Raw genomic sequence first — 27,403 nt, forward strand, 5'->3', positions numbered from 1 at the left:
CTTAAACAAAAGATAGTAGGAAGAAAAATAATATCCTAATTCAAAATAGAGTATTAACTGTTCCTTTTGTACTTCTGAACATAATAGACTGTGCAGACATACACTATTGACTCGCAGTGAATTATTTCTGTATAAACCACACTCTTTGAGTCCATGTACCTGTGACTTGTTTTTAACCAATAGGACCTGACAAAGGTGATGTGATAGTCACCACCATGATTATACTATGTAAGACTCCATCTCAGCAGACTAGAATGAATCTTCTGCTGGCCTTGAGAAAAGTAAACTGGGATGTGTGAGGGGGACTGAGTGGGCCCCGCAGATGCTAAGAGTGGTCCGCAGCTGACAGCCTGCCAGAAAATGGGGAACTTAGTGCCACAACTTGGAGGAACTGAATTCTGCCAACAATCTCGTGACCCTGCAAGAAGATCCCCAAGCTCTAGAACAAAATACAGCCTGGCCAACACATAGATTGCAGCTTTGTGGGATCCTTACCAGGGCACCCAGTCCATGCTTAATTTCTTGAACCATGAAAACTGTGAGATACTAAGTGTGTGTTGTTTTAAGCCATTAAACTTGTGGTAACTTGTTATGCATCAATAGAAAATTAATACGAAGATGAAAGTTGTATTCTCTGCACAAAATATATAGGGACCTTATCTTGGCAGCAAAACCTGTGGAACATTTTATGTTTATAGTAGCTACCACAGTGATTGAGCAGCTATAGAGGATGGACTTAGAGGGCACTGTAAGAAAAAAAAACAAGGAGATAAAGGGAAAATAGGCCATGAATAGATAACATTTTGCCCTTCATAAATGAAGAGGAAGAGATTTGTGTATCAGTTCTGCAATGCTGGGGTTATGGTATAATATATGTAGCAAGTACATGGCATCTAGGCTGCACTAAATATATAACTGAATGAATAATGAATGGATGAAAATTGAAATGCCTAATTTTCCCCAAGCGGGGCTGATGCATCAGTGACAGTGATGTTAAAAATAATAAATTCGCATTGTATTCTGTTCTTAGAAAATGTCTGTAAAAGTATATTAACTCAATGAATCTTAAAAGTAAAAGAACAAACAAGAAACCCTCTATTTTACACAAATAAAATAAAGTTTTGTGAGGTTATGTGCTCAAGACAACACCTAATATATGGCAATGCTAAAGCGGAGCCCAAACTCTTAGTCCAAATAAATAAGTGGCTTAGTGATGAGTCTCCTGTTGGGTTAGGGCCAGGGAACCTGGTTTGGAATCAGAAAGGGTGGTTTTGGGAGCAGCATAACCAGCCCTTCCCTTTCTCATTCAGTTGCAGAGGGGAGAGTGATGAGAGACATCACAATCAGGCCATTAAAAGGAGAAACTACCAAGATATAAAAAATGCTGGGGAGTCAGTATCTCTCAGTCAGTAATGAGGAGAGGAAACATTTCTGGCTTAGGCCGTTTGCAGATTATACTGTACCATTTAATCTGAAGCTGTAACTGATCAGTTGGGACAGACTGTGCTCATTTTATCAATATAATTTCCATTTTTCTATTGATGCATAAATGTCTATGACTTGTTTATATCTTTATCAGACATTACAAAGATGAAAGTGTTACTTTTTAAGTATTACAGATTTTATCATTTTTGTGTTTTACCATTTGTGTTAAAAAGATGAATGGCATATACATATCTGTTAAATGAATAAGTAGTCAATACTTACATACCTTAGTATACAAATCTATATAGAAGAAAGTATATACAGGCCTGGTACCATAATAATATTATAATTACCACTATTTGGGGGAGTAGTTGAGAAACTGATTTGGAGAGAAGGGTTCTGAATTTGCTGAGTCACTTTAGGGATACTGTAAATAAAATCTAGGTGTCCGTATTATTTTTGTGCTCCAGGCTAAACCTGCACTCATCGAAATCAATTTGCTTTTGGTGAAGGAGGTATTCAATGAAGTTCAACAGCTTCTACTGTCCAGTATATGTCAGGGAATATTTTTCACTAAAGAGTTATTTAATAAAATTAATTTGGTTATATTCATTACCCTATTTAAAAAAACTGTTACTACTATCTGTAATGGAGAAGAAACGTTATATGTTGTTAGGTGACCAGGCTAAGAATAAACATTCCACTGAAATTGTGCTTTAAACAAAAAGTGAGCTGCTTTTATTTATTTTCATCTAGTTTTCTACTACATCAGATTTATTGAACTTTTAGTTGTCAGATGTCTCAAAATATATGACTTGAAACCAATGAATTCTATTTGGTGTCTCTACCTTGTGCCAATATTATTTTATATTTAATATATTATTTGTTCCTAATCTCTTCACTATCATCTTCAGGGATAGAAGGAAAAAGAAAGTAACTAACATTTCTAGAGTTTCTCCTATTTGTCTTATACTAATTTCTGTGTTTTTTAATCATCTCTATAACTTTTCATGTTAGTTACTATCCATACCATTTCAGGACAAAGCAGCTGAGACTAAGGAAGGTTAGAAACTTGCCTAGGTTGGCTAGCAAGTAAAAAAGCTAATATTAGAGCCCATTATCTTCTTGAGTCCCACGTCCTTGTTCTTTCTATATAACTTTGCTCATCGCTCTAATTGTCAAGAAAATATTCTAGAAGATCAGTATAAATCCTTTCTCCTTTAACTTAATCTCATTTCTTATTACCTACTTTCCATGGCCCATTCATATACATTTTACATTTATACCCTTATATTTAACATTAGCATCACCAATTTATTCTCCTTAACCTGTAGGTTAAATATCTTGAATGTCTTCACCGTATCCTCACAGAATCAATTATTACTTCCTTTAATTTTGCTTTATTAAGAAAAACAGAAAAATACGTTCCTCTATCTCCAGTTAGAAGCATAGCCTATAATGTCACTTCCTTAGCAGGAACACACTTCCACAAGCAATATTTATCTTGACAGATGTCAGGAGAAGTGATGATGTGAATGAGGAACTAGTCCTGACACTAGATACTTCCTTTGTCACTAAGGAAATGCACACAAGCTTTCACTAAGATGTACCAGGAAGAAACTGTGATTTTAGAAGAGATTCAGTCCAAATAGTATTTTATTTCTATAGTTGTATACTTTGTTTATTCCTAAAAATAATTTGAGAGGCTTGCAAGAAATTATGTCATACATAATTTGGACCGTTGCTAAGAATGAAAGAGGAAAAGCCATCCTGAATGGGGAGGGAGAAATTTGGGGGCCAAGGCACCTTGGCAGAATCTGTTCAGTTTCCCAGAACTTGCAGCAGTTACTATGGAACACACATGTTCCCAAATGGACAGTGACACTTTTTCTTCGTGTCCCACAAGAAACAGAAGATATGACAAAATTGTTTTAACTTTCTAAGGCTTGGCCTTAAAAAAAAGTTTTCTCGTGAAGTGTTCATGTAAATAACATCGGAGGCATGTTAAGTGTATGTCAGCTATAATTTATATCAACTGCATGGAGCAGAGTTCACCACATTTTTGCCTCAGTTCCCTTTTATTTTATATACCACATGTGAGGACAGCAGTGCAGTCTCAAATAAAAGTGATCAAACATTTTTATTTGATCACCTGGTGCAACTTATTTGATTATGGTTAAGTTTCTTTCAGAATTCAGCTTTGAAGCAAACAAGACAAAATCATGCTTCAATGATTTCAATGATACCCATACCACCTATCAAATTAAATTCAGATTCTTTACTTGTCTGGTCCACCATGATCTGGCCCTAACTTTGGTTCCTTTTATGTACTCTGTGTTCTATCAAAACAAAATGGAAAAAAAAATAAAGAAAAACCCAAACAAAAATAATCTGTCTTCCTGCAATGATAAAGTCATTGAAAAGAAAAAAACAGCACTAATTACGGTCTAAGGCCTAAAATTAAGACTCAGTATTATGTGCTGCCTCATGAACTGCTCAAATTAGCAGGGTCTTAAATGGTCTAACCATAAGATCCCCTCCCTACTCTGGTGGATATAAGGACCCCTAGCCAAACCGCCCCCTTTATCAAGGGGATCAAGTACAATTTCTGCTTATCCCTGAGCAGCTGGGTTTGAGTTTCCTCCAAGTCGAGGAAATTATTCAACCAAGTCAATCATATCTTCCTTCAAGAACCAGGGGAAGTCCAACCTTTTGATACTAAAATGTTGGCCTTCCACAGCTGGTTGTTTACGCTTTTCCTAAGTAGAACCCCCATGTGGCCTATATATTTTAAGGAAATAATAAATATCATGGCAGCATTTTTTCACTGCAGTATTGTGGTATCGTTTATAATCCTGAAAAGGGGAAGGCAGCACAAATGTCCAACAATTGAGGAATGGTTGATGTAGATGATTAAATATCTACAAACATGATAAAAACAAGTAATTAAATTTGTTTACGAAGAACTTTTGATGTAACAGGTAAATGTCTTTGTTAGGCAATTTACACTATATTAAAAATACATATGTAAACTACTTTACAATATACTCCTAACTTTTACGGTGTGTGTACATGGGTATAAACAAGATAAAAAGGAAAGAGAATATAAGTTGTCAAATTACGATGGCTTTTATTTTCATCTTTATATTTTTCACTACTACCATAATTTACTGAGGATCGATAGCTCTATCTATCTGTCTATCCATCCATCCGTCCATCCAGCTATCTACACATACACAACACACACACCCACACACGCTCATTTTACGTATACATACAAAGAACACAGTTGAAAATGATACATGCATTTAGCCATTTAGCTACTGGTAGCTGAAAGCCAGATGGGAGGTTTCCCTTATAGATCTCTAAAAGAGGAAAAAGAAATGAAAATCTTCATGAGAAAAAGGGGAAAGATGTGTTCTCTACATCCCATTGATAAAATTCTTTGAGCAAATGAAGATATGCAGTGCAAAAATTGTACGTGTACAAACATGTACCCGTGGTTTGTGCCATATTTTAATTTTCATTAGATAGTCTCATGTATTCATTGCTTCCTATGTATTAGCTCCACTTCTTCAAGTGTCTTGCAAATTTTTCGAAGCAGAGTGGTCGCCACAGGCTCTTCCCGTATCTGCCTCATAGCTAGGTTAAGGTTGAATCTATATTCAATATGAACTATTTATTTTTTTACAGTGGGCAAGTGAAAGATAGGTCTTTGTTTATCATAACTCTACTTTCTGTAATCCTATATTATTTGAAAAATTTTCAAGTAAATGTAACAGTTAAAAAAGGTAGCTATGGCTTCCCTGGTGGCTCAGTGGTTGAGAGTCCGCCTGCCGATGCAGGGGACACGGGTTCGTGCCTCGGTCCGGGAAGAACCCACATGCCGCGGAGCGGCTGGACCCGTGAGCCATGGCCGCTGAACCTGCGCATCCGGAGCCTGTGCTCCGCAATGGGAGAGGCCACAGCAGTGAGACGCCTGCGTACCGCAAAAAAAAAAAAAAAGGTTGCTAAATTTTTGTTTCAGTATTTTTATTGACTATGGAACATATTCTATGGAACATGGGGGTATTTTTTTAAACTAATTTGCTGATCATATCTTTGAGAAATACTGGGTAAGATATATAGAACTATTCTTACCACCTAGAAGGTTCCATCTAAAGTCTGAATACACATATCTATCTAAGTCACCTCTAAGTTTGTGGATTTTCTCTGTAAACACTCATAAGTAAGAAAAAAAGGAGGAGAATGATATCAGTATTTGGTGGAAATGGTTATACTTTCAATTTCAAAAGTGAACAGAAAATATGCAAGTGCAAAGTAAACAGTATAATTATTTTCATATCTTTTTAACATATTTAAGATTTTCATTTGCTTTCTTAGGATTCTGCATACATAATTTCTTTGGTTGCATATTGGGACAACATAATGGACTGACCAAACTATGTAAATAAGGCAATTATCACAAATGTAATCATTTCCATTAAAAAAATTATTGAAATATAAACCATAGTGAGTATGAGGGTTTATCTGCTGTGTATATACGTATGTATGCATGTATGTAAACTCCCTATCCTCTTCCAAAAATGAAAACATAATTCACTCAATGCCTATTCATATTGCCAGGATTTGAGATCTCCATTGATTCACAAAAGGAAGCGGAAAGTCTGACTAGCTATTGTTTGCTTTTAAAGCTGTTCTTAAATACTTCTGCTCAGATTTTTAAAATTTTAGGCCAATAAAACTCCTTCCAGTGAGTATTAAATGGGAAGAGACGAAGGAATTCTATGGCAGGTGGTACAGTTCCTGCATTGTTGTCACAACGAGTCACTAATGTTCTTTAGGAACAAAGCAGGGATGTCTGCTCTCACTACTCTGTTCAATATTGTACCACACTTTTAGCAATTGCAATAAGGACAAAAATGAAACTTATCCCTATTGGAATGGAACAAGTAAAACTGTCTTTACTTGCAGATAACATAATCTTGCATGTAGAAAATCCTAAGAACTCCACAAAAAACTATTAGAACTAAAAACACTAGCAAGATTATAAGCCAAAAGGTCAATATACAAAAATCACATGTATTTCTATAAAATGGCAATGAATAGTCCAAAATTGAAATTAAGAAAACAACTGCATTCTCAATAGCATCAAGAAGAATAAAATAATTTTGGAGACATTTAGCAAATGAAATGCTAGTTTTGTACACTGAAAACTATAAAACGTTACTGAAAAAAATGAAAGGATATCTCAGTAAATGAAGAGGTATTACATGTTCATGAATTAGAAGATTCAATGTTGGTAAGAGAGCAATTCTCTCCAAATTGATCTATAATTTCAATGCAACCTCTATCATAATCCCAGTAAGTTGGTACTAAAAAAATATGGAAGTTAAAAGGATCAAGAAGAGCCAAAACAATTTTGAAAAAAAAAGTTGGAGGACTTCCACTACCAGATTTCAAAACGTAATATAAAGCTATATAGTAAGCAAAGGAGTGTAACAGTTAGGCATATATTCAAACAGTACAGAATTGAGAATCTACAAATAAATTCTCGTATTAATGGTAGATTGATTTTTGACAAAGATACCAAGGCAATTCAATGGGGGACATTTTTTTAACAAAAGGTGCTTGTACAATTAGATATCCATTAGTGCTTCAAAAAAATGAACCTGGATCTCAGCCTCATACCATATACAAAAAACAGCACAAAACAGGTCACTGACCTGAATGTTTAAAGCTTCTGGTATAAAACACAAGAGAAAACATTTTGACCTTGGGATAGTTCTTAATACATTATCAAGAACAGCAAGGTTCACAAACAAACAAAATCAATAAATTGAATTCCATTAAAATGTTAAAACTTTTCATTAAAATACACCTTTAAGAAAATAAAAAGACAAAACACAGATTAGAAGGAAATATATGCATGCCATGTATCTTATAAAAGACGCATCCAAATATATAAAGAACTCTTACAACTCTCTATGAGGACAAACAACCCAAATAAATATGGGCAAAATTTCTTAATACATATTTCACCGAAGAATACGTATGCTTTGCTTATAAACCTAAAAATATGCTCATTATCATAAGTCATGAGGAAAATGCAAGCTAAAAATAACCATGAGATATCATCCACACTCACCCCAAAAGACAGACATTACCAAGTGTTGACAATGACATGGAGAAAGTGGAATCCTTACACACTGCTGGTGAGAATGCAACATGGTACCTTCACCTTGGAAAACTATTTGGCAGTTTCTTAAATAGTTAAGAAACTTACCATGTAACTCAGCAGTTCCACTTCTAGGATGCCATACAAAAATATCGTATGTCCAAACTAAAACATGTATGCAAATATTAAGAAAAGCCAGGCAAAATCCAATGGATAAACAAATATACACAATCTAAACAATGGAATTCTTCTTAATAATAAAAATAGCAAACTTCTGATACATGTTACAAAATGGATAAACCTAAAAAATACTGGTAAGGGAAAGGAGCCAGACACCAAAACTGTAAACTGTGTGATTTAATGTATGTGAAGTGCCCAGAAAGGGTAAACTCAGAGACATAAATTTCCTGCCTGTGGCTGGGAGAGGAGTGTTGGAAGTGGCTATTGCTATCAGACTCAAGGGAACTTTTTGCAACGATCGAAATGTTCTAAAACAAAATTGTGATGATGGTCACACAACTCCATAAATTTATAAAAGTCATTGATTTGTACACATACAACGTGCATATTTATGATATGTAAAGTTGTTGAAATAATAATTTAAAAAGGGCTATCCACAATGGTATTCCTACCAACTCAGATCCAATGAGATCTGTTATATTTATCTGTTTCTAGAAGCTCATGAAGATGGTGGACTAAAGAGGAATAGAAAATGAGCCGCTATTTCCACAGAAGACACTGCTGTCTTTTGAACCCAAACATTTTTAATGTTCTTCACTATTGCACTTCCTAATTAGTCTTTCTAGCCTTGCAGATGCAGCCAGTCTATTGCAGAACTATACATAAGCAAATATCTTTTTTAAAATCAGAAGAATTTCTTTGACTTGTTTCAAACAGCTGTGTTTCTGGAGCCATAAGACGAGTTCTAAATAAAAAAGAGACTAATTTCTTGAGCATTACATTTTATCTTTTTTTCTGATAATTTCTGTCTAAGAGAAGGGGAAATAACATTTGTTGAGTGTATAGTAAGTATAACATTTTGGGCTAGGTGCACTTGCAATTATGTGAGATAGAGAGAGCTGGTCTTATTTTATGGTTGAGCAAACTTACTCTCAAAATTTAAGTAAGGATAGAGCTGCACTCCAACTCAGGTCTTTCTAATTCTAAAACCCATGACCTGTTTTCTCCATTTTGCTGCCTTTTACTTGTTTGAATAAAGGTTTTCAAAACCACTGTACAGTTGTTGATCAACACCTATAAGAGTACCTTTGAAGTTTACGGTAAAAAGTTAAAGTGTCTATTTCCTTAAAATTATGGGCCGCTTAATAGAAAATTGTATGCATGTATTTTTCTCTGCATACATCATAAAAATACTATAAATAATGGTACATATGTATATGTGTGTACACACTTATACATATATACATATGTCTATGAAAAATAAAGTTTTATAAATTCCCGGCTTTGTCTCAGTTGTTCCTAAAATTTTACTGTAATAATTACTCACATTTCAGATTCTCCTACTAAAGTATGAGTAATTTGTAGATCAAGGTCTTTGTTGGATTCATTCTAGTAATACAGCAACCAACACAATGTAAATCACACCATGGGTGTTCTCTCAATAACTATTAATGAATAAAAATTTTTTAATAAATTCAATATAAGTTTAAAAGCAGTTATAAAATACACTTTATTTGTGTAAGTTTTTTATAGGAAGAAATAAAAGCTTATTTAGAAGTTTTTAAACTTTCTCTATAAAGATCCTTAGAGAAGTATTTCTCAAACATTTTGGTTCCAAGGAGCCATTTATATTTTTTAATATTATTAGAGACCTCAAAAAGCTTTTGTTTATATGGGTTATAATTATGTGTATTTTCTGTATTATAAACTAAAACTGAGAATTTACAGTACTTATTAATGAATTTAAAGTATTAAAAACTCATTCTATGTTGAAATAAATCACATTTTTAATAAAAATGTATTTTAAAAACAAAATATTTATGAGAAAGGTGGCATTGTTTTATATTATTGCAAATCTGCTTGATATTAAGTTAAATAGAAGACAGCTGAATTCTCTTATCTGTTATATACAGTCTGTTGTGATGTCACACATCAATTAATCTCTGAGAAACTCTACTGTATACTCACAGGAAAATAAGAGTGCAAAAGGCAAATGCTACCTTAGCATTACTATGAAAATAATTTTGACCTTGAAAACCCCCTGAAAGAATCTTGGGTAACCATGAGGGTTCCCAGGTCCACATAGTAGAAAGAATTAAGAAAAAAACACAACAAACTTTCTAATCCTGTCTGCTATTTTGAAATTACTTTTGCTTCCAATAAATAGAAATATATTTTTTCCTTTTCTGTGATGTATGCTGGTTTCATATAATTCTTATAAAATATTTTAATGCTAGACCCATTTAGAATGGTCTATTAAAATACTAAAAAAGATATATTTTATTTCTACTTTCGATGGGTTTATATAACTAAAATGAAAATTTACTAACGACAATTTGCCCCTCTGTTTAGGAGAGCAGAAATACTACATTTTATTCTTCTCTCCTTCCTTAATTATATCCTTATCTTTTTGACAAAGGGAGTTAAATTATTAGCTTAGATAGCTTTTTCACTATTGATGAAGCTATTGGACACTGCTGTTTTTCTCTAAATGTGAGAGACAAACAGGAATTTAATTATTTTTTATTATGAAAAATTTCATGCATATAAAAAAGCGGTGACAAGACTATAATAAAACCCAGTGTGGTTGGTCTTCCAACTCCAACAATCAAATCATGGTCAGTTTTGTCCCATCTATTTCTTTACCACTCTCTACACAGCTAATTGTGAAGCAAATTCCACACAAGATATTGTTTCATCTGTAAATATTTTAGAATGCATCTCTAAAAGATATATTCCATTTTTAATGAAAACATTAACATAAAAATGACACTGATAGCTACAAATAACTTTAGTGTCACCAAACATTTTGTCACTCACACTAAGCTTCTGGTAGACCAGAAAATAACAGAGATTAGCCAGGAGTGTAAATGCTCTATGACAGGGTTTGCCTACTAACCTCAAATTACTGGAGGCTGTTTGCTAAAAATTGCCGTTTCTGGTTCTAGTCTTGCATATACATGCATTTAAATCCCTTTCAGGTACTTAAAGACTTATCTGAAGACAATACAAATTGCTTCAAAACGTTTACTTTAGAATGAGATCGTGCTACCGGATACATGGAAAATATATTCAGTAGTAACGCAGGGTAAGTACAACAAGGAAAATATTTTTATTATTACTTTAGGCAAATATCAAAATAAAAAGGAGCTTGAAGAGAGATAATATAATACTCTAGTAAATTTACCGTTCAAACCTATAATGCTCTTTTCTCATTTTGCAAAATCTATATACCGAGGAAAATGAATTTAGTTTTCAGACTAGAATATTATAACAAGAAATCAATAGCTCTTATTTCTGTTATTCTTATATTTTAAAATAAGAATTATTTTTTCTTAATTGTAGTAAAAGAAAACAAATTAAAAATTTTCCTAATTGTAGTAAAAGAAAAATTTAAATAAGCTGCAAAAGAAAAATGATAAAGTTGAAGGGATAATTACTTTGACATAGTATATTAATAGTAATACAACTAGAAAACAGACATATTGATATAGGGTCCTGATGATTTAGTAAAAATGCTTTGAAGATTTTTGTTGTACTCCCTGAAAAAAATAATTTTGGTATTGCTAGAAAGTATTATGTTGTTTTGCTTTATGAGCTGGAGGGAACTGAAATAGTTTGTAGCAGGTAATTATTTCTACAAAAATAGTCCCTGGATTTTAAGTCTCATCCCTGGAATGTTCATCAGTACTTAAAATACAGTCTGCATGCAATAAAATCTTGAAAGGTTGAATTATCTATCTCTGGCAGAAGAAAAATTACCCAATCTCAAAAGGAAAACAACAATATTAGGCTCTAAATCAATTCATTCTCTATGAAAATAAAGAGGACAATTGCTCAAAGCAAAACCTGTTCCGCATCTACATTCTCTAAGGTCTAAAATCTGCAAGGAAAAACAGGAAGAACACTGAAGAAATACCTCTTTTTTATTCTCTATCAGTCCTTAAAAAAAAAACCCTCCAACACATAGGCCATGTTAGCTATACCACCTATACATATATACATACATATTCATGAATATTTTCTGTTGATGTACGGTGTCTATGAAACAAAGAGTGAGAATACAGGGAAATACTTGAGTGAGAATACAGGTAATTGTCATATTTTAAAAATTTATTAACTTTGAGAAAATTTATACTTCCATCTCACAAATATAAGAGCACTTTTTATTTGTAAACTAAATGCAACTTGAGATCTGGATTAGATTCTGCATCAGAAAAAAAAAAAATTAGCGGGGATACTCAAAATTTGGATAAGGCTTGTAGATATTTCAGTACTATCATAAAAATGTTGATTTCTTGTTTTGATCATTTTTTGTGGTTAGATAGATGTTAACATTAGTGAAACTGGGTAAAGGGTGGGCAAAAGAACTGACTGTTATTTTCTGGGAGTCCAAAGTATTTCAAAATAACAAGGTTAAAATTTCTGTCATAAGTTTGGTTTACAGAAGAACACAAACAAATAAAAATCAACAAAATTGATAATCTTCAAATTGATAAGGTATAGGGGAATCTATTCTTTAGAAAAATTCAAGTTAGTTTTCTACTTTCTGTGTAAGAATGTTGAATGGTCCTATGACCATATTACTCAACAGTGCAATAATTACGTAGCATTGTAATGTCATGCACATTTTTAAAAATGAAGATATTTAATAGAATGATCTAAATACATATGCCATTTAGTAATGTATCATACTAACGATTATGCCATTATTGTCTTTTATATTCAAATGCACAGCCTGCTTATTTTTTGAAATTTTCCAATACACAACTTTTTACATAAAAAGTGGTGTTTTCTAAAATTTAATGAGTCATCTAAACTGAAATTCAAATACATATCTCAGTGCGACATTAAAGTGAAAAGAACTAGATTATTTGATTTCCTTTACCTGAAACTGTGTGATCCTTGGAGTCTCTTGTTATTTTTATCCTTGCATGAGGAAAGATGTAGTGCACAGTTTTCCCGTTCATCTGTATAATCTAAGACGTACATGTGATAAGGTGAAAAAGCAATGTTAAAGAGACTTAAAAGGCAATTTACAGAATTCACTTATTTTTCAAAGCACATTGATTCAATCAATGAAAATATATTAGAAGACCCTCAAATGATGACAATTTTAAGCATTTAATACTACACAATGACGTTATTGGTTTCTGAGTTCATTATAGTCTTTAGGTTTACAACCCGTTTCTCTTGCAAACTGATTTGTTGTGTTTGGAAAATCAACGAGCACATGTAACACCTAAAGGATGTCTGTTACTATGGTAGTGCATAGTAGTGATGACAGTGGATAGAGGAAGTATATGGAAAATTGATATCTGCTGACTTTGTTCTGGACAGCCTAGAAATAGGCATTGTCAATTTTCAGCAATCAAGTGATCCTAAGGGAGAAAAGCCAGAGAAGATCCTCATACTCTGCATCTCTATCACTCTACTAGGAATGCATATTTATGTTATTTTGATTTCATTGTGGAATTTTGCTTCTGCTGAGCACATCTACTAGCAGTTTCAATGTATACCTGATGCTGAGACTAATTCTTATAAATAAATCAAATCTTTCCTCATTCTAATATTTCTGAAGCCTTCTTTGTATGCAAAGGTGTTACTTCTCATTTACTTCTGATGTTCCTTCGGGTAGAAGAAACAACACTCAAAGTTCCTGTTAACAACAAGCCTGTGATTTCAATTCTCATTACTGAGACTTGAACATGAGAATACTATAGACTGCATTATTGCTGTTTCCACCTGGCAAAATGAGATTTCTGAAACAAAAGTAAATTAGCAAATCCAAACTTATGCTTTATATTTTATGGAATTTGGCTTTCAAAAGAGATTTGTGAGATAATGAAAGAAAGAAATAGTAAAATATTTATATACCTATATTAATAGGATTTTATTAGGATAGAATCTTGTATTTATCACCTCAGGAGAATTTTTGACTATAATTACAAATGAAATAACAGTAAAGAGACATTCAATACTAACAATTTCAGAATATGTTTAAGAAGTTTTTGGAACTACCAAACCAAAATATTAAACAGAATTTAGAACTAAAGGGATCTACATTTTGTGAAGGAAGATTCCTTGTAATACTCTTGTGATATTAATGTGTCTTTGAAAATCCATCAGTAAAACTGCTAGACTTCTGGATTTTAAAAGGAAAATGTACTAAAAAAAATACAAACTTAAATTATAGCCTTTAGCTTTTATTCTCTTCGGCAAAGAATAAGCTTAATCAGGCCTCTGATAGATACAAAACACTCCCCAGTCAACAGCAGAATCCTGTCAAGTCCAAGAATATTATATGAATTCTGCAAAGTAAAGCTAAAGTATTGTTTGCAAGATTGTAAAAATATTATGGTCAGTATAATCAATCTTGATAATTTATACTGAAGCTAACTTTGTATACCACTGAAAACCTTGTATATATTCATAACAAAAGAGTGTGCATTTTCCTCTTTTCTTCCATACTCTTGCCTCCCATTCTGTCTCTTTCTCTTTCTTACTTTCTCTCCTGGCCTCCTTACTTTCCCTCCCTTCGTCTTTTCTCCTTCTTCTACTTTCCTTCTTCCTCTCCTCCTCTCCTTCCTCCCTCCCCTAATCTGCATTTAAAGATCTTTATTTTTTACTAAAAATCAAACCATGTGCATTGAAAATCCTACAACTATTAGATATAACTCTACTTTGTTACTGTAGATAATTCACTAAAATTATGGATATTATTTCATTTTACTTCAAATGTCTTCTAATTTCACGTGGCCAAAAATAAACTAAGAAAACACAATTTTGCCTTTTACTCTAATTCTCCAGTCTAGGGAGAAGCTGATATAATCTGATAGTCCCCCTACTGCATAGTCTAGAAGAGTAATCAGGTTTCCCAAATGTTTCATCAGTTTTATCAACTAGTCCCTACTGCCTTTCAATATGTACCTATGATGATATTAAGTAGAAGGGATGTTAAGCTTCTTCATTTCCATGAATATTGCTTTCAGAGCATCTCACAGAATTTCCTGTAATTTCAGCTTCATGAATTCGTTTAATCAATTAAAAACATTAAACTGCCTCAGTTTTGATCAATGTGACCAAGAGTGTGAGGAAAGCAGAAGTATCCATCTCCCACGTTTGCACTAGCTGGATATTGGCTTTTTTCTAACCAACGCAGGTAAGTGTTGAGAGAGTTCTCTAGCAGATGAAGTCTTACGGCAGGTGTTGCTTCTGCCAACTAAGAGTAGGAACAAGGCCAGAGGGCGGGACTGACGTCAAGTAGTGCCTCATACCTCTCCCCAAGAGCCAGGTTTCCGATAGCATAGTCTTTTGATGATTCTACACTGACAGAACTATCACCTGTATGCTGCCCAGAAAAAGGGTTCTTCCTCTTCCCTACCTACCAATATTTCAAGAGAAATTATGTTCATGAACTGGCCCTTCATACTTATGAAATAACAACTCTTGTGTTAATATATCTTTTATTTATACAGTCATTCATGCTTTCCCTCACCTAAATACCTTGTATGACAGATGCAGGGGACAGAGTGCCCCTCTGGGGATCCAAACCCTGTGTTAGGCACTGCACATATACCATGGTGGATGGAGGAGACAGCAATTGCTCTCTAAAAGCCCGTAGACCAAGACACAATGCATGGAGTGCTACTGGAGCACAAAGGAAGAACACTTGTGGGGAGGTGGTGGTGGTAGTGTCAGAGAAGGCTCCTTGTAAGATGAGGCATGTACATGGAGACCTGAGTGATGAATAGGGTTAGCCAAGAGAAGAGAGGAGGGGGAATGATCAGGAAGAGGAAACAAGACATTCAAAAGCCCAGAAGAAAGAGAAAGAGTGGCTCTTTCAGAGGAGCTCAATGTACCGCAATACAGCGGTTGCTATATGGGAATTGCACAAGGCATGGGCATTAGTGCAGAGTGAAGGCATTTTGTACTAGTAGAGAAATGTTGACTTTTGTAACAACCCTGTGAAGGGTATTAGTCCTATTTATAGATGAAGAGACTGAAAAAAATTTAAAAAAATAAAAAAGAGAAAGGAGGCAGGTGATCTGTTCAATTCACAAAGCAGAGTTGAATTTCTACTGAACAGTGCAGAGGTTAAACATAAATATATATATTTGAAAAGAAACATATAGTTTTGAAGATTTGGTTTATTTTTATGGTTTATATGATTTTTGACTCTAACTTCAGAAATACTCTTCAATTTCTCTAATGTATGTTTACATTAAATATTTTTTAAAGCAGACAAATTAGTGCTTGCATTAGTCTATTTGGTTTTATTACTTCTGCCTCCAGAGCATTTTATGAACATAAATTCTTATTATGCATAAGTTTTCAAATAAAAGCAGCTGGACTTATTGGTACCAAGAGTTCAGTATTACCTTTTTGTGATTAAATATGCAAAGTGACTAAAACAAGAATGCTATTTTGCTATTCTTTCTAGACCAAAATATAGTTTTGATGAGTTAATGAGGAAGACAGTATTTGAAGATAAATATTAATGCAAAAAAGCATGAATTTTGAACTTTATATAAATGTAATCAAAGCATATGTTGTCTTCAATAAAGCTTTTATTTAGAGAAATCTATAAAGCAAAAGAAATTATTGTCACAAAAGTCACTATATTTGCTACTTGTTTGGGAGAGGTTGAAAATTAGAATCTGCAAAGGGCACCTGGAGGTTTCAGTGCGCAGAAAATCCTCCCTTTCTTTGTTTGTGTGGTGGTTATATGGCTGTTCACTTTATAACTAGTTTATAATTCTACATATTTTCAGTTTTGAGTATTGCAGTGTTTTTGTTTGTATGTTAGATAACAAAATACAAATGTAAAAAATATCTTTTAGCAAGAAAATACACATTATTACATTTACCTGTATATAATTCTAACAAGGATCCTTACATTTTCTACGTTATCAAAGAGAGAAATTAATTAAATGATTCTCAAATACAGCCACTCTAATTTTGGTATTAAATTGCTCTATAATTATATATTTAAACATGATGTGCTATGACTTCAGTGAACCAAAATCATAAATCTGTAGATGTAACAGAAAATTATGAACAAAAAAGTCATTAGGAATATTTATGTTTAAACTACATACAATAATTTTAGAAAATATTTTTGGAGATGGACACAGATTATTTTAAAATATATCCTGTATAATATTAGTTGGATAAATTAGTTGGACAAGACTATTCTGATTGGAGCCTCAGAAGTTTAGGGAAATAATTGTATGGAAGTTATTATTTCTTTTAGCTCTTCAGTTTTTATAGTTCATCTTATTAGAATTTCTTTAAAGGATTTGTGTTTTCATTAACTTGATCTAGGTTTGTCAGAAATAGTAAACTTCAGAGAAACAAACAAGATGGGTAAGATATAACAAGTAAGTCATTACAGAGAGATTCCTGTAATAAAAAAAATTCAAGGAAATTATTTTCAGTTGACAAATTGATTGTTTTAGTAATTGTAGATAAGAGGTAAATTGAAACTTTTAAACATGTTCAGAATGATTTTAATCCTTTGATTTTCCCACTTCTGAGCTAGAGCTATTCTAGATCTAGAATACTTACAATATACAGAGAAGAACAGATTTCTATAAAATATGATAGCATCTAGAAAAACAAAATAAAATTCTGAGAAAACATTCAGAACAATTCTGAAAAATTTAGAACAAACTTCTGAGAAAAGAAAATTCTAATCAGCTGGAAATTTGTCTATGAAAGCTGAAATTGCTTAGGAAAAAAACAAATCTAAGACCATAGATAATATGTTTTAGACAGTACTTATACATGTAAAAGTCTTGTTTTCTTTTACACCTTAATGTGACAAACACTGAATTATAGTAAATTCATATGGTTCTTCTGTGTTGTTCAAAATACAGTTGTCTTTTACATCAGTGAATCATTAATCAGACAGGGATGATTTAGGAGTTAATGTACATGATATAAGTAACTATCTCTTTGTGGGTATTTTAATAATCATAATGAATATACCAGCCTGCAAAAATCTGGTCTGTTAAGGCAACAGATTTAAGGCCACGTGGCTTACCAGAGGAATCTCCCTCAGATTATCCAACTGTTAATCTCCTAAGATCTATCAAAATTCAATTCAAACATCACCACATTTGTTCTAAAGTGAATAAGATCATGAATTATAAAATTATATTTATGTAATAGTGAATAGTATCTCTAAGTTTAAGTTTTTCACCTATAAATAGGTATTAATAAAACATACTTTATGAAAGTTGTTCTGAAGATAAAATCCAAAAATGAATGTAAAACAAAAAAACACTTCCACATAATAGACCCTAAAACATCATCCCTTCACCCGCAACTGACGCCTTCCCTGTCCCCAGCTGACTTGGTTTGGTCATCCTCTTATTTGCTTGACACCTGAACATACTGTTATGGAGAACATTGAAATTACCCAAATCTATTTCACCCAATATTCTGTAAGCTCTTTAGGAGCTTCATGTATTCTCTGTGTATGGCAGTGTTGGGTATATTGCACAAACTTAATTATCTGTTAGAGGAAAAAAATCACTTAAATTGCCTTGGTAGAAGCATCATGGTTATGGTGTGACATCAGTCATGGATGATGAAGTAAGGTTACTTAGTACTTTAAGATACTGAAAAGAAAAATCATTTGTGAACTTGACTGACAAAAGTCCCATTCGTTGCAGGATAACTGAGACCATTTTAGGATGAAATGAATCTTTTTTTTTTTTTTTTTTTTAATAAATCTGAAAGAGATTGCTCAATATAGCACTTACCTGCTCTTGATGTTGACTGAGTGGTCTAGAGTGGACCAACCTTTCTGGCAGTTTTCGATCCAGACCGTGTCCATTTTCCAAACGAGATTCCCTGGGTTTGTCAAACCAATCTGTTTCTTCACGACGCAGGTGATAGGCTTTGGAGACCAAGGAAACATCAAACATTCCAACTCTAACAAATACAGATGACAGAGGGCAGCAGATGTTCTGAAGTACTAACATGCTCCAGGCTTATTAATCATTCATGCATTTCAAGCACAATTCCCAACAGGATCAGAAAAATCACTTCCAATACTATGTTAAAAATTTTGTACCATGGAATAACCTAGAAAAAATGATGTGCCACCTGTGAAACTTTTCAAAGCAAAATAAAACAAAATTTAAATTTAGATTAGGTGAAAGAAGAAATTTAGACAGTGATTAAATAAATAAATGTACAATGAATATTTCTCAAAGGTCATTCTATTCAACCTCAGTCCATCAGTATCACCTCCTCACCTCTCCCCACTACCCATCACCAAAATCCAAGGAAAATATATTCCTTGAATACAGAAGATTCTGTTATTTCCCCACTCTCATATCAACCCAGTACCACTATGGCTTTGGACATCAAGTGAGCATTTTTTGAAAACCTGACATTTCTATGACATCCATAAATAAACAAAAGCATTTATTTTTAGGAGAATCCCAGGTATCATTGCTAGGAACATGTGTGCCATAATCACCTGGTAGCCTAATACTAAAAATATATCTATTAGCATTTTTCATTAAAAATTAAATAATTATTTTCTGTGGGATCACAGATTTTGGAATTAAAGAGTTGGTTGACTGCTTTTTGTACTTAAAATGTGCCAAAACTTGACATCTTAAAATACTGTTTAAAAAATACAACCATATTTGAGTATATAAATATTATTTAAAAATTTTCACCCCATTCAGTTCTTGGTACTTCCAAGGTCTTTTTCTTATTTAGTACCCCCAAATCATTGTTTACCTAATATACAGAATTTGACTTTATGTAATTTTATTCTTTGTAAAAGGATCCCTAATTAATAGCCTCTGGAAATACATTCTTGCTTCCTAAATGGCAGATGGAGTACCCCTTCTCAGGTGCTCATCCTGAAAGATCTGTTGATGATGCTATCAACCTATGCCTTCTTGAAACTCTAGCTTCTACAATGCCGTACTACTGAGTGTTCCTCTCTATCTCATTACACTTCTCTTTCTGTCTACATCACTGACTTCTCTTCTACTACTTTCTCCCAAGACTTTTTCCCAGGCAATTTCCATTAGCTATTTACTGGCAGGGCTGGCAAACCCACAGCATATACAGCATTACTCACCTCTACACCTCCCGTGATCTTGGTCAAGGCCACTGATTAACCACAGCACTTTCCCCGAATAAACACAGAATGATAGATGATGTGTCATAATTTAGTCAGTCTTAGATTTGAGGAAATACGATACATACCTGGTTTGTGGCTGCATATGTACTTATCTGATCTCCCCTATTAGACTCTAAGCTGCTTGAGGGTAAGGCTCATGTCTTCTTTTGTTGTTTTTTTTTTCTCCCTCAATACTAAAAACAATGCCTTGCAAATGTCATAATATTCATTAAATATTCAGGAAATGAATGAAACACAGGAAAATTAGTCATCAACTAAAGAAAGCTAAATATCCTAATTATGATAAGCACATGTTAAAATAAATATTAATTTGTCCCTTGAATCTCATTAACAGTTACACAATCTTTTCTCACAATCTACTCAATATTTATTATGGTTTTTCATAGTTTTGACATCAAGTGACTAAATTTATGAAAGAAATATTTAATATAAACTTGATAAGTAAATAGAAAATCCATTATTTAATCTCTAAAACTTATTAGATTATCAACAAACAAACATCATTTTATATTAATTTTTGTATATCTTTATTACATGTTTCTCATAAAAAATAGTCTATACTGATTTTAATAAATGACTATCTTGGATAATGCACTACATGATTTCACTTGAATATACAACTTTGCTTAATGCATTTAAAATAACAATCCTTTAAAATGTTTCCTTGGTTGTGTCTATACAGATAAGGCAGAATCTCAACCTGATATATAAATTTTGTCAATTTATTTCCAATTCTGATGACATACTTTGATTGTGTTATGTCTTATAATGACTCTATACGTAACCAAGTTAGGATGGCTAGCATGTTTTGCATAGGAATTTATAGATCAACGAAGAAAAACCAGATTATATAAATCTGCTCTTATATTGGATTCTGTCTTCATCATTTACAGCAAGTTGGACTTAATTGCTAATTGTTTATAACTGCAATTGTCTGATCTGCCATGGTAGATCAGAACTTTAAAAACTAAATTTTATAATAATAATAATATTTTCCAAATTAAATAATCTTGCTGGAGATTAACATCCCATCGTTTTAAGCCACTGATATTTTCTTTTCTTAAATGTAAAATGCAAGAAAGCTATTTTGGGGTCTAGCATTATTCACATTATTGACTGTAACAATAGTTATACGAACAGCTTACTTCTATTCTGTACGAAATATTCACTGGAATTTTTTTTTAAAGACTGTATATACCGATGCTTTTTTTCTCTTTTTACATGGAGTATATTTTGAAAGAATGTTTTCAACAAAATATTTGCAGTTGTAGAAATACAATTTGACTGTTTCTAGTTTAGTTTTTCTCTTAACCATGAATGAATATTAAGTTGTAGACTTCAAGCTGATGGTCATAAATAGTAAGCAACATAAATTATGCCTACCTAGATTATACCTCAAATGGGATATTTCAAAATTAATTGGAGTTATACAGAATACACCTGAAAAACATCCTGTTGTCTATAACCTAGAGTTTGAGTTCAGAGAAAGCGCAAAAATTTGAAATCAGTTAAATTTGCTTTGTTTACATGATACTAAATAGCCTGTTGGAATGTTATACTTTTCAAAGTTGTTTTAGTATCATTCAAACACAGATATAGTATATATGTGGTTAATTGTTATTTTAAAAATCCCTAATATTTCATGAGTTTATAATGTCTTGAGTTATGTAATTGGAAAGAATATTTTCTACTATTTTTCTTAATTACCCAAGGAATCCAAGATTTCAAAAGAAAAGCAGACCACTGTTCACCAGAAGAAAAGTGATATGCTTATGAGATATAAACACAAAGAAAATAGATAACATTTTAAAACATACATCTTTTAAAGATAATCACTACAATTCACACACATAATATTACATATGTAATTCAGTTTGTTATAGTTTTTCTTTGTAGAATTCTATATCAACATGATTTTTATGACTAAATTTCTTGTCTGCTTAATTTAAAAATACATTTTAACTCAATTTGACTTTGTGTAAATTTCATTGTAATTGTTTACTTCTCTGGTGTCATCGTTACATATTTCATAATTTTGTATGCTGCATGATGTCTTATCCAAATTAGTTTAAATAAGTTTCTGGAGATTAACATGCTTTTTTTAAAGCTGATGATATTTCCAAATACTTACCAAATTGTATTTGATAAGTATTTTTTGATGTGTCTTAATATTTTATCAAGTTTTCATAGTCTTTGATGACTATAAGTACACATCATCCGAACATATGAGAAATAAAAATTTGGTTATTTTTACATGGTTGTACGTAAATGACTGCTGTATTTTGGAATATCTAGAAACATCTGTATGTCTGGAACCATGATGGCAAAACATCTGTGATGAATAAATTAATTTGTCAAATTCTCTCCAGGTATATGTTCATCATGCACACACAGATTTTAGGTGTTTAGTTATGTGATTGACCTGTTAGTTTTTATTTTGCTATTTTACAGATACAATTATTGAAGAGCCTTTTTATTCTTCTGTAGCAGTCATTTTATATATATATTTATATACATATATAATGTGTGTAAAATGTGGATTGTGAAAAAAGAAAAAAGTAAACGTTTCTGCATTATATAACTTACTTAACTATGTAGATTGATTCAAACAATCGGCTAAATAAAAAAAACACACAGAGTGTTTTATTTAATTGGCTGGTTATCAATAAAAAATGGTCAATCCAATAGCCTGTAGAGAATAAAACAAATCAGGAAGTGAATAGTCTCTTGGAATTTCACTAGAAAAAGCAGTCTCTCCTCCTTCAGATCCAGTGATTACCTCAGTCCTGATCAAACCTACATTTGAACTTCTAAAATTATACTGGTGTCTAGATACAGAAGAAAGAAAGTCCTTTTCATGAAAACATATTTTCCTCTAAGTCCTCAGGGAAGATGTTAGATTTAAAATAAGAGATGTTCATGTTAACTTAGTGTTTTGCACTCTCTAAAGCCATGAAGTAATACATTTTTATTTGATGAGAAATATTTTATTTTTAGGACTCAAACCACACCTACATTCAAATGTATACCACAGAGGGGGGAAAAAAAAAGAACCAAGTGTCATGAGTCCTCTTGGCATGGGCAAGACTTCACATCTCTGTACCTGTCCAACCCTGTCTTCAAATTTAGACTTGGTCTAGGTCATTTTCTAAAATCCTTATGGTTCTATATGATTAAGCAAAGAAAATTACCATGAACCAGTTTTTAGTTAAGTACGTACTTGCCATAAATCTCTTGTTCAATATGAAAAACCAGTAATGACAATTTAGGTAAAAAAAAAATGGAATAATGCAAAAAGCAAAGTCATGGAAAAGGCTAACTGAACACACAAGGAAGGCTTCAGCTCAAATAGCTAAATTCACAAAAGCAGTGTACAAATTTCCAATTTTAAAATCTAAACAATGCTTCATACATATTGACAAGCATGTGGATAGTACTGTTATTTATTGTCAAAACCATACTTAGTACTAAGCTTTCTAGTATGTAATGCAAAATGTACAAACTTGTCAATTATGACATTCATAATGAGAGAGATTAAAATACAAACCTTTTATTTAAGTAGAATTATAAAACTCTACATTATGTTAACATTAAGGACTTATTTGAAAGTTCTCAAAAAGAGAACATTCTCTGAATTAACGAACACTGATCTCACAAAATGACATAAATAATTTTCTATTACAGAGTCTAGCAGAATAGTACTTAATGGCTCAAAACCTTAATCATTTCACAAACTGAAAGAAACTAATAACTTTAAAAATGCCTTTTAAAAAAATAAAAGAAACATACAATGAAAATATTTCCAACTATAGATTTAAAGGATGACCATATTTTATTGACACAATTATTTGGTAATGGTTTTGGAAAAGTGGACACCAAACAAATCAAGCAAACAACCAAGAAACAACAGTAAAAGAATAAACTAAAAAGAAATAAAGAAGAGCATGCTACGAAATCTATACACAAGATAAAATTTCCATTTACAAGAAATAAAATAGAAGTAAACATGCAAAAGACACACCAAGAAAAGTAGAATACGTCCTTGGAGTAGGAAAATTAAACATGCAGAAACACAAGAGTTTGAGTTTTGAGAGTAACAAGGTAGTTTGAGGCCCAATTTACCTTCACTGTCTGACATGGCATGTTGGAAGTCATCCATGATGAAAGCTATGTCACGATCGTAGCCTCGAGTCCGTGATTCTTCTCTCATGTGTTGTTGAACTTCAGGCAATGAGTGACTTGATCCAAACTGATCCCTGGTGTCTGCAGATATTGGTGGCAGGGGTCCAGCTGCAGCCCTGGCCATTCCCATTGGCTGGCCAACAGGACTGAGTGGACTTTCCTCTTCAGAATTCTGGGCCACAATTGGTATTCTTCCTCTACTCTGGCTAATCGGCAAACTGGTAGGCTTAGTTCTGCCAGAGGGTGATGCATGACTAAAGGAAACATCTAGAGCTTCCGCCTCTTGAGCTTTCAGTCTTAGAGAAGAGCTGGAAGAATCTCTTTTAATTGATAAATCAAGCCCATAGACAGAGGAAGGTCTGGAAGAAGGTCTGGACCTGCTGCCACTGCTGTATGGCTTATCTGCTTCATCCTGCAGAGCTGACCGTATGGTATTTCCTAATGTGCCCAGCCCTGTGCCAAGAGATGATCCCAAAAATTTGTGTTGGTCTGTAATGTTTTTTCTGAGGCCAAAAGTGATATCATCTTGAAGAAGCCTTGCCCTGGAAGAAATGCCACCAATAGATGAACTGCTAGAAGTCATATAGCTCGAATAATCAGGTTCAAGGTCTCTACTTTCTTGAATAGGTGAAAATTTGGACATTTTAGGGTCAATTAGTGATTTCTTATGCTTTGACTGCTTTTGATAAAGTATGGCTGCTGGTAGTTGTTTTGCTGCTTGTTTTTCAAGTGTGAGTCTACTAATGCTATACTTTTCAGATTTTGGAAAATGTCTATAGCTAGTATCGGCATGGTAATAATGGGAAAGACCAGCGAGGTGATCTAAGCTCTCTGCCCCTCTACGGAATTCTTGTTTAATCTGATGTTTCAGAAGCTTTAACTCATAAGGATCCTCCATCGGGTCTTCCTCTGCTTTCACATAACTATGCAATCTGGAAGAAGTCTGCAGAGGTGCTAGGAAATCTGTCACTTCTTGAGACCTACGTGTCTCAGTGGTTCGAAGGAGACGGTCTGTTTTTGACAGATCTTTTTCATGAAGGCTAAATGCAGTGCTTAAAGCGGCTGTTCCTTTTGTAATCTCTCCAATGTCATCAATTAAGACATAATTTCGTGGAGTATGATGGTCAATATCTGCATAGAAAGAATCTGCAGATATGCTTGATATTGGGCTGCTTGCCATGCTACTTCTTTCCTCCAATCCTATTCTCAAGTCTAAGCTGTTGTACTTACTACCAAGGTGGGAAACAGCATATGTATTATCAGTAGAAACAGGTGCTATCATCAGGGGTTGGTTGCGAATCACCTCATAGTTTGACGTTATCTTGGGCTCCAAATATAACGCAGTTTGCCGGGGCTTTTGTTGTATTACCATCATCTGTGATGGTAACTGATAAGCAGGTTGTGGTGTTGGTGTAGGTTGAGCTTGAGGTGTGAAGGACATCGTTGCCACAGCTTGGAAGGCTGGCTGAGTCTGATAAGGTGAAACTTCCTGATGGTACAGAGTCTGTTGCTGGAAGTGGGATTGTTGGGTGTATGGGGTGGGTGCTTGGGTAGGAAGAGCAGGGGAAGAGTATTGGTATTGGGTATAAGGACTTGTAGGAGGGACTAGTTGAGATTCTGTTTGGGTTTGTGGTGGTATAAACTGGCTGAACTCAGTTTGGGGAGCAGTCCTCGGTCGCTCTATGCCGTGCTGACTCTCGATGCGGGCGGGTCTGGTGCTGCTGACCTCACTGTCGGACATGTAATCACGATCCTCAGCTACTCCCTGGAGGTAGGCTCTTTCTCTCTTTTCCCTCTCCTTTAACAATGCCTCTTTCCTCCTGTTAATCCCCATTTCCAGGTACCGTAACTTGGCATCAATCTCCTTCTCTTCCTCATCAAGTTCTGCTTGTTTCTTTCTAAGCTTTGCAGATTCCCTCTCCACAAGATCGAGCTCTCTGTCTATATCCTGGAGAATCTTGGCTCGTGCCATCGTGTTGGTTCTGCAGATCCTTCTCCTGGAAACTGTGCCCACAGTGCTGTATGTTGACTGAGTTCCTGTGGAGGTCTCCTCGGGAGGTGGGTTTGGCAGAGTTCTCTTCACTTTTTTCTGAGTGCCAGAGGGTGTCGTGGTTTGAGAACCTTTTGTCTGTAATTAAGTAAACAAAATACTTAACAAAATACTTTATCATCAACGAAAAAAAGTAAAAGGTCAAAAAAAACATAATTTACATTTAAATAAAAGTGAGTTCATATATGTTTTAGCTATGAGTGCATAATAAAATTAAAATTCTACACATAATTTCAAGTATTAGTCACAAATGCAGTTAACTGAAAAATAATTTTCCTCTTCTTGGTAAATTGATTATTATTACAACTTTGTAACATTAGAAGTGAGTTCTGAAATCAAGCACAGAGTACACTGCTAGGCAGGATTATATTTTAGTTAGACTCTCAGGAGAACTCTTAAAAACTCATTTTCCATCCTATTGAATATACATAGTATTACTTACTGAAGGTATGCCCAGAGCATTCGTGTTAACTATCTAAAGGTTAAGTTATATTTGTTGAAGATGCTCATTGTGCTGTTCAATTGTTTGCTTCTATCTTCCCATTCCTACTTTCACCCCCTGAAGTGACTGTAATTCCTATTCCAATCATGAAGTGTTTTGAAATGAAATCCTCTCATTTGCTACTGTCTCTTTTTCCCCAAGAGTTATCTGAACCAATTTCCTATTTAATCTTTCAATATTTTTCTGACTATTTGAGTTTTCTATTTTCTTTCAATGCTATTATTCTTTAGTAATTTCAGCTTCTTCTAAATGCTTTAGTAACTTCTACATGAAGCAAAAGGAAGTGACTACAAACAATTCAAAAACTCCTTAAAATCTTAAAAAAAATCAGATAAAGTTTATCAGTGAGCTGTCAGATATTTTCAATTTTATTTGGTTAATTTGTCATAAACTTGCATTCTAAGAATCACTGGTCTTGAGAATCATACAATTTTAGAATATCAGAAGACATGAGAGATTATTTTGACTCTAATTAAAATAAGCTGATATACTCAGTTACCCAACCATGTAGCAGTATATTCACAACTAGATCTCAGGCCTTCTGCCTTCTAGTTGCATATTCTTTACTTTTTTCTTCTTACTAATAATACAAAGACCTTAATTCTTCCCTTTTTCCCAATCACTAAAAATCAAGGACCCCAAAATAACAAAAAGTATATGGGAATTATGTCTAATTAATTATATCATATTTGTCCAAGACCCCTTTTT

General features: G+C 33.4%; 1 protein-coding gene across 1 annotated transcript in view; it reads right to left on the reverse strand.

Annotated features, from left to right (window-relative positions):
- PCLO (piccolo presynaptic cytomatrix protein) overlaps positions 1–26,260 on the reverse strand; it is an 89,837-nt gene extending 63,577 nt beyond the window's left edge. The window contains exons 1-3 of the mRNA XM_033862780.2: positions 24,084–26,260; positions 18,556–18,692; positions 12,672–12,762 (exon numbers count right to left, since the gene is read on the reverse strand). Coding sequence (XP_033718671.2) covers positions 12,672–12,762; positions 18,556–18,692; positions 24,084–26,115 — 2,260 coding nt within the window. The 5' untranslated portion in view covers positions 26,116–26,260. The remainder of the gene's footprint in view (positions 1–12,671; positions 12,763–18,555; positions 18,693–24,083) is intronic.
- Between the last annotated feature and the right edge of the window lie 1,143 nt (positions 26,261–27,403).

This window comes from Tursiops truncatus, chromosome 9 (genome assembly GCF_011762595.2).
Source record: "Tursiops truncatus isolate mTurTru1 chromosome 9, mTurTru1.mat.Y, whole genome shotgun sequence".
Lineage (NCBI taxonomy): Eukaryota > Metazoa > Chordata > Mammalia > Artiodactyla > Delphinidae > Tursiops > Tursiops truncatus.